We start from the raw sequence: 11,431 nt of genomic DNA on the forward strand, positions 1-11,431 counted from the left end.
TCACACATCATACAAGTCATCCATATCTTTAAATACAGTCAAGCATTTTAGTTATACAACTAAATAACAAAGCCCTGATTAGTTTTACAATCACTGCTAAAGCGATTTAATTAATGGTTTCAGTTAGGAAAATATAACGCTGTACAAAAGGACCGGTCGGGAGTTGTTGTTGCCTGATGCAGGACTCTAGTGCCAAAGAAGAGACTCTCAGACTGAAAACACCTCCATTAATTGCCACAGTTTAGACTACCGATAGATCAGCGTTCTAACTCCCCCTTGTCATAGTGTGGTGCAATGACAGAATGCCAACATCTACCACTAAAGCTCCAAACTTTTAAAGGAAGAACCACTGTACAGGCCAATTCGGTGCTGTGTGTTTGTGTGTGTGTGTGAGAGAGACTTACAGGCCCGTGCAGTGCATTGAGTGGAGGTGTTAAGAGCAGGGTGTATCCCCAGGCAGGTGAACAGAGAGTTGTTGGAGGCCTGGGATCCAGACTGCAGTACGGAGACATTGTTGGCTGGCCATGCCCCTTCACCCCCAAGCCACACCCCTCCCTGGTACAATAACAACCAGAGCAACAAAAATGTAATTTGTTAGGACCCTTTCTGAGTGTGTGCATGCATGTGCATGTGTGTGTGTGTGTACCTGTGCCAGAAGGTTTGTGGCCCAGCGTAATGAAGGGGGGGGCAGGCCCCCCGGCCATGAACAGGTCAGGTTGAGGGAGGAGTAGTTCATTGCTGGCAGAACAGAGCAGGAGGGGGAACCATCTGGAGGGTCTGGGGGACAACATACAGTGCAACACTGTGTTGATTGTGTTGTTATTGTGTGTGTTTGTGTGTGAGTGTGTTTGTGTGTCGTCACAGGACAGCAGGATGACAAGCACCAGCCTTTCAGTCACCAGGGGTTGCCATGGCAGTAACATCACAGTGACATCAAAGTGTTAGGTACCTTAGAACCTCCTGAGAGTTCTGTCTCCTCCCCCAATGCTCCGACAGGTCAAATCAAATCAAATTGCATTGGTCACATACACATGGTTAGCAGATGTTATTGGTCACATACACATGGTTAGCAGATGTTATTGGTCACATACACATGGTTAGCAGATGTTATTGGTCACATACACATGGTTAGCAGATGTTATTATGAGTGTAGTGAAATGCTTGTACTTCTAGTTCTGACAGTGTAGCAATATCTAACACGTAATCTAACAATTCCACAACAACTACCTAATAAACACAAATCTAAGTAAAGGAATTAAAATATATATTTTTTAATGTATTTCACCTTTATTTAACCAGGTAAGCTAGTTGAGAACAACTTCTCATTTAAAACTGCGACCGGGCCAAGATAAAGCAAAGCAGTGCGACACAAACAACACAAAGTTACACATGGAATAAACAAGCATACAGTCAATAACACACACAGTCACAGTCACAGTCAATAACACACACAGTCTATATACAATGTTTGCAAATGGCGTGAAGAGGTAAGGCAATAAATAGGCCATAGTAGCGAAGTAATTACAATTTAGCAAATTAACACTGGAGTGATGGATGAGCAGATGATGATGTGCAAGTAGAAATACTGGTCTGCAAAAGAGCAGAAAAGCCAATAAAAACAGTATGGGGATAGGTATGTAGATTGTGTGGGCTATTTACAGATAGGCTACAGTATGTACAGCTGCAGCGATTGGTTAGCTGCTCAGATAGCTGATGTTCAAAGTTAGTGAGGGAAATATAAGTCTCCAGCTTCAGGGATTTTTGCAATTCATTCCAGTCATTGTGTCACGACTTCCGCCGAAGTCGGATTCAAGTAAAACGCATGCTCGCACCGTGGGACAGGGTCTGGCTTTCGAGCCGAAACCCGGCCCTCCACCTACCCTGCCGGAAGCTAGGCCCGCCGTTTGATGAGCCATTCAAAGTCCTGAGGAGAGTGAACAAGGTATTTTTTGGTTACAGCTTCCCCCCGACTACCATATTAACCCCTCGTTCCATGTGTCTCTCCTCAGGCCGGTGGTGGCTGGTCCGCTCCTGGAGTCTGAGGTACGGGAGGTTCCTCCACCCCCTCTGGACATCGAGGGGGCCCCGGCATACTCCGTCCGTTCCATCCTGGATTCAAGGCGTCGGGCGAGGGGCCTTCACTACCTCGTGGAGTGGGAGGGGTACGGTCCGGAGGAGAGGTGAACTGCTGCATGAGTTGCATGAGGACCCTGAACTGCTGCATGAGGTCCACCATCGCCGGCCGTATTGCCCTGCGCCTCGCCCTCCGGGTCGTCCCCGAGGCCGGTGTCGACGCACTGCTGGAGCCGCGCGTCAGGAGGGGTACTGGCACGACTTCCACCGAAGTCGGCTCCTCACCTTGTTCGGGCGGCGTTTAAGTGGTCAACGTCACCGGCTTTCTAGCCATCGGCGCTCCATTTTTCAGACTGGTTTGTTTTTTCCGTTGTATTTCACGAAGTGACTGTTGTGACTGTTTTGTGCATTTTGCACTTTTGCCTCAATAAAGTGTGTGCTTGTTCACAAATCTCTGCTCTCCTGCACCTGACTTCGCTACCAGTACGCACACACCTGACACATTGGCAGCAGAGAACTGGAAGGAAAGGCAGTAAAAGATGTTGTCTTTGGGGATGACCAGTGAAGTATATCTGCTGGAGCTCGTTCTACGGGTGGGTGTTATCGTGACCAGTGAGATGAGATACTGCGGAGCTTTACCTAGCATAGATGTATAGATGACCTGGGCTAAGTGGGTCTGGCGACGAATATGCAGTGAGGGCTAGCCTACTAGAGCATACAGGTAGCAGTGGTGGGTGGTATAAGGGGCTTTGGTGACAAAACAGATGACACTGTGATAGACTACATCCAGTTTGCTGAGTTGAGTATTGGAAGCTATTTTGTAAATTACATCGCCGAAGTCAAGGATCGGTAGGATAGTCAGTTTTACGAGGGTATGTTTGGCGGCGTGAGTGAAGGAGGCTTTGTTGCGAAATAGGAAGTCAATTCTAGATTTAATTTTGGATTGGAGATGTTTAATATTAGTCTGGAAGGAGAGTTTACAGTGTAGCCAGACACCTAGGAATTTGTAGTTGTCCGCATATTCTAAGTCAGAACCGTGCAGAGGAGTGATGCTAGTCGGGCTTGGCGGTTGCAGGCAGTGCACGGTTAAGAGCATGCGTTTGGTTATACTTGCATTTAAGAGCAGTTGGAGGCCACGGAAGGAGTGTTGTATGTCATTGAAGCTCGTTTGGAGGTTTGTTAACTTCTTGGTAATCCAGCCACTGTGTCAGATTTCAAAAAGGCTTTATGGCGAATCAGTTCAAATGCCTTGGGTGGTTCGGACAAAGGATCCGCTTAGGGAAAGTCTTATTCCTGGTCATAGTGCTGGTAAAAAAATATATATATAATATTATTTAACTAGGCAAGTCAGTTAAAAACAAATTCTTATTTTCAGTGACGCCTTAGGAACAGTGGGTTAACTGCCTTGTTCAGTGGCAGAATGACAGATCTTTTACCTTGTCAGCTTGGGGATTCGAGCTTGCAACCTTTCGGTTATAAGTCAAACACTCTAACCACTAGACTACCTGCCGCCCCTCTGATATTGACATCACTCTGATATCTAATGGTTCTTCCCGGCTGTATGTAGTAACACCTAAGATTATCTGAGCTAACAATGTAACATATGATGCATAAAAAATAAAAAATACTGCAAAGTTAAGGACTAGAAGCAAGGCAGCCCTCTATGTCGGCGCCATTTTAGGAAGGTCTGCTGCATCGCCAACTATTCTGTGTGTGTGTCGGTGTGTGTGTGTATTTGTGTGTGTGTGTGTGTGTGGTGAAGCCACATGGAGAGAAGAAGTAGAAAGTTGAGAGAGAAGGTCAGAGGTTACAGGTCAGGGGTTAGAACTCAGGTTACTCACAGTAGACGGTGAGGTTGATGGTCTTGAGAGAGCGGGTGTTGAGGTACGTGTTCTGAGACTGACATACGTAGGTACCTGTGTGCATCCGCAGAATCCTAGTGATGGTGAACTTGGGACCCGTGTACACCTGGCTGAATTAGAACCAATATATAAAACATTTTACTGGGATTAGAACCAATATATAAACACCTTACTGGGATTAGAACCAATATATAAAACACCTGGCTGGGGTTATGACCAATATATAAAACACCTGGCAGGGGTTAGAAGCAATAAAACAATGAAACTGCTATGCAGTGCTCGGTTATTGTGAGTTTAAGTGATTTAAACTAGCCCAAAATGTACATGCTGAAAACAAACAATATAATCAATATAATAAATGTGTGTGTGTGCTTATTCTTGTGTGTGTGTGTGTGTGTGTGCATGCGTCCGTCTGTGTGTGTATTAAAGCATACCTGTTATTGTAGAACCAAACATATTGACTGGGAGGGTTGGACTGGGCCTGGCAGAGGAGAGAGACCGTCTGTCTCTCCTTAACATAGTATCCTCTGTCTGTTATACTGTAGGGGGTCACGTCGATCTGGGGAATATCAGGACCGACTGGGGAGAGGACACACACATTACATTACACACGTTACATTACATTACATTACATTGCTGTCTTGCGAGCTCCGACCCAACATATTTTGGCGTTTTTTTTAACTTTTTTTTGCACCAAATATATTTTTTTATGGTCAAAATAACTTTTGAACATCAAATCGGCAGTTACTAACCTCATTTTCGGCTTCGACTTTGATTTTGATTCATCTGCCCCGGGCTCTATGTGCAATTTCAACCCACTTTTCAGGCTATCCAAGAGGAAACGCCAGGGTTAAAGAGGCAGGAGAGGGGGATCCTAGTAAGGTTAACTTTTTATGGCTGCAGGGGCAGTACTGAGTAGCTTGGATGAAAAGTTGCCCATTGTAATCGGCCAGCTCCTCAGTCTCAGTTGCTAATATATGCATATTATTATTAGTATTGGATAGAAAACACTCTGAAGTTTCTAAAACTGTTTGAATTATGTATGTGAGTATAACAGAACTCATATTGCAGGCAAAAACCGGAGAAATTCCACTTCCTGTTTGTATTTTTTCTGGGGGTGGCAGATTTTCAACCAAGCTCTCATTGAAATTACAGCGAGATATGGATTAGTTTTCACTTCCTATGCCTTCCACTAGATGTCAACAGTCAATAGAACTTTGTCTGATGACTCTAATTTGAAGGGGGGTCGAATGAGACAGGAAATAGTCACCGCTGCTACGAGTTGACCATGCTTTCACCATGCGCGTTCACAGGGGAAGGACCTGCATTCCACCGGTCATCTGAAGTCATTTTAATTCTCCGGTTGGAATGTTATTCAAGATATATGTAAACAACATTCTAAAGATTGATTCAGTACATCGTTTGACATGTTTCTACTGACTGTTACGGAATTTTGGGACATTTCGTCACGTTATAGTGGGCACGTGAGCTGAAAGTGCTAGTCACTTTGTGACTTTGGAATTGTTTACCAAACGCGCTAACCAAAGTAGCTAATTGGACATAAACAACGGACATTTTTTGGGGGTTTTCGAACAAATCAAGCATTTATTGTGAACCTGGAATTCCTAGGACTGCATTCTGATGAAGTTCATCAAAGGTAAGGAAACACTTATCATGTATTTTCTGGTTTCTGTTGACTCCAACATGGCTGCAAATTTGGCTACTGTTCTGAGCTCCGTCTCAGAATATTGCATGGGTTGCTTTTTCCGTAAACTTTTTTTTAAATCTGACACAGCAGTTGCAGAGAGGTATATCTATAATTCCTTGTGTTATCATCTACATTTCTGATGAGTGTTTCTGTTGAAACGATGTGGCTATGCAAAATCATGTTTTTGGAACTAGTGAATCTAATACGCCAATGTAAACTCAGATTTTTTTTATATAAATATGAACTTTATCAAACAAAACATGCATGTATTGTGTAACATGAAGTCCTATGAGTGTCATCTGAAGAAGATAATTCAAGGTTAGTGATTCATTGTATCTCTATTTCTGCCTTTTGTGAATGCTATATTCGCTGGAAAATTGCTGTGCTTATTGTGGTTTGGTGGAGACCTAACATAATCGTTTGTAGTGCTTTCGCTGAAAAGCCTATTTGAAATCGGACACTTTGGTGGGATTAACAACAAGATTAACTTTAAAATGATATAAAACATGTATGTTTTAGGAATTGTAATTATGAGCTTTCTGTGGTTTGAATTTGGCACCCTCTATTTTCACTGGTAGTTGTCATATCGATCCCGTCAGCGGGATTGCAGCCTTAACAAGTTAATAACTTGTTGGGGATAGGGGGCAGTATTTTCACTTTGGATGAATTGCGTGCCCATAGTGAACTGCATCCTACTCTGTCCCAGATTGCTAATGTATGCATATTATTATTACTATTGGATAGAAAACACTCTGAAGTTTCTAAAACTGTTTGAATTATGTCTGTGAGTATAACAGAACACATAGGGCAGGCAATCTTCCAAACAAGAAGTGAAATTCTGAATGTGGGTCAAATTTGACGTCATCGCCCCTTCCCTTCCAAACAAGATATGGATCTGGTAGCACTTCCTACGCCTTCCACTAGATGTCCTCATTCAGTAGAACGTGGAATGGAGCCTCTGGTGTGAACTTTGACCGAATGGGAAGGGAAATAGTCCCTGTCTTAGCAGAATGCCATTTCCCTGTGGCGCATTTGTCTGTGGGTGTCATCGTCGTTCCATTAAGGCTGCAGATGAAAACGTCTGATCCGGTTGGAAGGTTATTGGATATATATGAAAATAACATCCTGAAGATTGATTCTCTACTTAGTTTGACCAGTTTATTCGACCTGGAATATATATTTTTGAAGTTTTCGTCCGAGTTTTCCTGGACCAGCGTCAGCTTTTGGGCACGTGAGCTGAAAGTGCTAGCAAATGCAGCTAATTGGACACTAGTATTGGACATCATGGAACAAAACTACGATTTATTGTGGAACTAGGACTCCTTGCACTGCATTCTGATGAAAGATCATCAAAGGTAAGGGAATATTTATGATGTAATTTCGTATTTCTGTTGACTCCAACATGGCGGAAAAATATATATACGTCTGAGCGCTGTCTCAGATTATTGCATGGTAGGCTTTTTTCGTAACGTTTAAAAAAAATCTGACACAGCGGTTGCATTAAGAACCAGTGTATCTTTAATTATATGTAGAACATGTATCTTTAGTCAAAGTTTATGATGAGTATTTCTGTTATCTGGCGTAGCTTTCTATAATTCCTCCGGATATTTTGGAGGCATTTCTGAACATGGCGTCAATGTAAACCAAGATTTGTGGATATAAATATGCATATTATCGAACAAAACATAAATGTATTGTGTAACGTCATATGAGTGTCATCTGATGAAGATTTTCAAAAGGTTAGTGATTCATTTTATCTCTAATCCTGCTTTTGTGACTCTATCTTTGGCTGGGAAAAAATGGCTGTTTTTTTTTATTTGGTGGTGGTCTAACATAAATACATGTTGTGTTTTCGCTGTAAAACATTTAAAAAATCGGACATGATGGGTAGATGAACAAGATGTTTATCTTTCATTTGCTGTATTGGACTTGTTAATGTGTGAAAGTTAAATATTTCTAAAGTTCCCCTAGGGGATCGCCTTGCCATAACCAGCCACCTCTTCCCTTCATTCTATTGACATGATAATAAGATGGATAACTTGTGATCACGGATTTTCTAACAACGGGACTCTCGTAATGGATTTTCTGAAAAATGGCTTTTGGACAAGAACAGACAGGACATTGGATTCAGAGAAATCAAGAGGGTGAGGGGTATGTCTATTCATCAACAGCAAATGGTGTGCTGACTCTTGCGCAGTGGAAGTCTCAATGCGTTGCTCACCCATCTTCATTTACCTAATTGTCAAATGGGCACGTGAGCTGAAAGTGCTAGCAAATGCAGCTAATTGGAATCTAGTTGAAGTTGAATCTACATAAAGTTCTTCATACATGAGTTGTCATGCAGACCCTTCTACCTCCTGAGAGTTTTTAGCTGTTATTGTGACTGTTGTATATTATTCCACCTCAGGACAAAAACAACAATAACAAGCTGGGATGTGAGGAACTGTACAAGGCTGTAAACAAGAAGGAAAGGATAGGGTCCTGGACCACTGTTATTCTACCCACAGGCAAGCATGCAAGGCCCTCACTTAGTCCCCCTTCTGAAAATCAGATCATTACTCTTCCTTCCATTCTACAAGCAGAAGCTCAAACAGGAAGTGCCTGTGACGCACTCAGCTGAGAAACGGTTCTACGAATCGGATGCTATGCTACAGGATTGCACTGAATGGAATATGTTCTGTGACTTCGCTGATGGCATCGACAAGCTAACCACCTCTGTCACCAATTTCATTAGGAAATGCATCGCCGACGTTGTCCCGACAGTGAAGGTTTGCTGCTTCCCCAATATATTAACACCAACGTTTATGTGCTAAACTAAACTACAAGGCTACCGCACACAGGACTATTCCAGCCAACCACAAAGTTATGGCTTACGACAGGAACAAATACAAGAAGTCTCGCTACGACCGCCATAGAGCCATTAAACAAGCAAAAGGATGGTATAGCAACAAGGTGGAATGATATTGATGATCTAATCTACCGACAGAAACGAATGAGGTGGCTAAAAACAGACCTCCATCCTCTGCCAGCTTGCTACCCATGGCCCGGCTAGCTGTCTGAATCGCCGTGACCCCAACCAACCTCAATACTCACTGGACCCTTATGATCACTCGGCTAAGCATGCCTCTCCTTAATGTCAATATGCCTTGTCCATTGCTGTTCTGGTTAGTGTTTATTGGCTTATTTCACTGTAGAGCCTCTAGCCCTGCTCATTATACCTTATCCAACCTTTTCAGTTCCACCACCCACACATGTGATGACATCACCTGGTTTCAATGATGTTTCTAGAGGCAATATCTCTCTCATCATCACTCAATGCCTCGGTTTAACTCCACTGTATTCACATCCTACCATAACTTTGTCTGTACATTATACCTTGAAGCTATTTTATCGCCCCCAGAAACCTGCTCCTTTTACTCTCTGTTCCAGATGTCCTAGACAACCAATTCTCATGGCTTTTAGCCGTACCCTTATCCTACACCTCCTCTGTTCCTCTGGTGATGTAGAGGTGAATCCAGGCCCTGCAGTGCCTAGCTCCACTCCTATTCCCCAGGTGCTCTCTTTTGATGGCTTCTGTAACCGTAATTGCCTTGGTTTCATGCTTGTTAACATTAGAAGCCTCCTCCCTAAGTTTGTTTTATTCACTGCTTTAGCACACTCTGCCAACCCGGATGTCCTAGCCATGTCTGAATCCTGGCTTAGGAAGACCACCAAAAACTCAGAAATCTCCATCCCTAACTACAACATTTTCAGACAGAACGACCAAAGGGGGTAGTGTTGCAATCTACTGCAGTTGATAGCCTGCAGAGTTCTGTCCGACTATCCAGGTCTGTACCCCAAAAATTTGAACTACTAATTTTAAAAATCCACCTCAAAACAATTCTCTCACCGTTGCCGCCTGCTATAGACCACCCTCTGCCCCCAGCTGTGCTCTGGACACCATATGTGAACTGATTGCCCCCACATCTATCTTCAGAGCTCATGCTGTTAAGTGACCTAAACTGGGACATGCTTAACACCCCAGCCATCCTACAATCTACAAATTATCAACGAACCTACCAGGTACCACCCCAAAGCCGTAAACACGGGCACCCTCATAGATATCATCCTAACCAACTTGCGCTCTAAATACACCTCTGCTGTTTTCAGCCAAGATCTCAGCGATCACTGCCTCAAAAAAGCTTTTTTAAGAGACGAGGCAAAACAGTAAATAACAGTATCATCAGCATAAAAATGAAGTTGCGCATTTTGGACATTTTTATCTAAAGAATTTATTTAAATAGTGAATAAGAGAGGACCAAGTATGGAGCCTTGGAGCACACCATTAAAGACAGACAATTTAACAGACAAAAGCCCATCAAATTGAGTGCATTGAGTTCTATCAGACAGATACAGTGGGGAGAACAAGTATTTGATACACTGCCGATTTTGCAGGTTTTCCTACGTACAAAGCATGTAGAGGTCTGTAATTTTTATCATAGGTACACTTCAACTGTGAGAGACGGAATCTAAAACAAAAATCCAAAAAAATCACATTGTATGATTTTTAAGTAATTCATTTGCATTTTATTGCATGACATAAGTATTTAATCACCTACCAACCAGTAAGAATTCCGTCTCTCACAGACCTGTTATTTTTTCTTTAAAACCACCATGCCACTTAATTACTTTACTTAAAATGGTTTGGGACACCTAGGGCTAACACTTGAAGTAAACCTCTTGGGGACCATAACACAATGTTCCAAGAACGTCCTAAAAAGGTACTGACATGGTCCTCAGTGACGCCCTGGTAACTTACAGGGCACTACACAAAGGTCCTTCAGAGACACAACAGGTTGGTGGCACCTTAATGGGGGAGAATGGGCTCGTGGTAATGGCTGGTGCAGAAAAAGTAGACTGGTATCAAATACACATGGTTTCCAGGTACTTGATGAGATTCCATTTGCTCCATTCCAGCCGTTATTATGAGCGGTTCTACCCTCAGCAGCCTCATGTGCAAAAAAACATTTGTTTGGGACATCACGCAACATCATAAGGACTAGTAAAATGAATGCCCTGAGAATGTCCTAAAAATAATGATGACATGGTCCTGACATGGTCCTCAGTGATGTCCTGGGAACTTACAGGGAACTACACAAAGGTACAGCAGAGAACATTCCAGTGGGGGACACCATGCGGGGGTAGTGTGTAGGGTATAGGGTGTAGTGTGTAGTGTGTATACTAACAGATGATGTCCAGCCGGATGCGGTCGGACCGTTCCTGGTTGACCTGGTTCCGGGCCCAACATTGGTACCAGCCTGTGTTGTTACGGTTGACTTCTGCCATGTTGAACATGCTGCTGTTGCCCTCGGAGACGATGCTGACCAATCCGCTGTAAGTTTCATACTCCCAAAGAAAGTAAAGCGGCTCAGTGCCATTCTCCAGGCCGCAGCGCAGCCACACCAAAGATCCCTCTGCCGGGGACGCATCACTCAGCAGAATATTGGGCTTACTGACTGGGACTACACACACACACACACACACACACACACACACACACACACACACACACACACACACACACACACACACACACACACACACACACACACACACACACACACACACACACACACATTAATTTAGTATTAGTAGTAAAACAGTACTATAGTAGTAGTAGAAGTATAGTAGCACTAGTAATATCACTAATAGTAGTAGGTTTAGTAGTAGTAGTAGTGGTAGTGGTAGAAGTAGTAGTAAGAGTAGTAGTAGTATTAGTAGTAATACAAAAGTAGTAGTAGAAGTAGTA

General features: G+C 43.1%; 1 protein-coding gene across 1 annotated transcript in view; it reads right to left on the reverse strand.

Annotated features, from left to right (window-relative positions):
- LOC118948708 (hemicentin-1) overlaps positions 1-10,977 on the reverse strand; it is a 124,186-nt gene extending 113,209 nt beyond the window's left edge. The window contains exons 1-5 of the mRNA XM_090226282.1: positions 10,869-10,977; positions 4,370-4,514; positions 3,915-4,045; positions 647-777; positions 405-555 (exon numbers count right to left, since the gene is read on the reverse strand). Of these exons, the coding sequence (XP_090082408.1) occupies positions 405-555; positions 647-777; positions 3,915-4,045; positions 4,370-4,514; positions 10,869-10,977 (667 nt within the window). The remainder of the gene's footprint in view (positions 1-404; positions 556-646; positions 778-3,914; positions 4,046-4,369; positions 4,515-10,868) is intronic.
- Positions 10,978-11,431: the final 454 nt, after the last annotated feature.

This window comes from Oncorhynchus mykiss, chromosome 29 (genome assembly GCF_057628025.1).
Source record: "Oncorhynchus mykiss isolate SJ-2025 chromosome 29, ASM5762802v1, whole genome shotgun sequence".
Classification (NCBI taxonomy): Eukaryota; Metazoa; Chordata; class Actinopteri; order Salmoniformes; family Salmonidae; genus Oncorhynchus; species Oncorhynchus mykiss.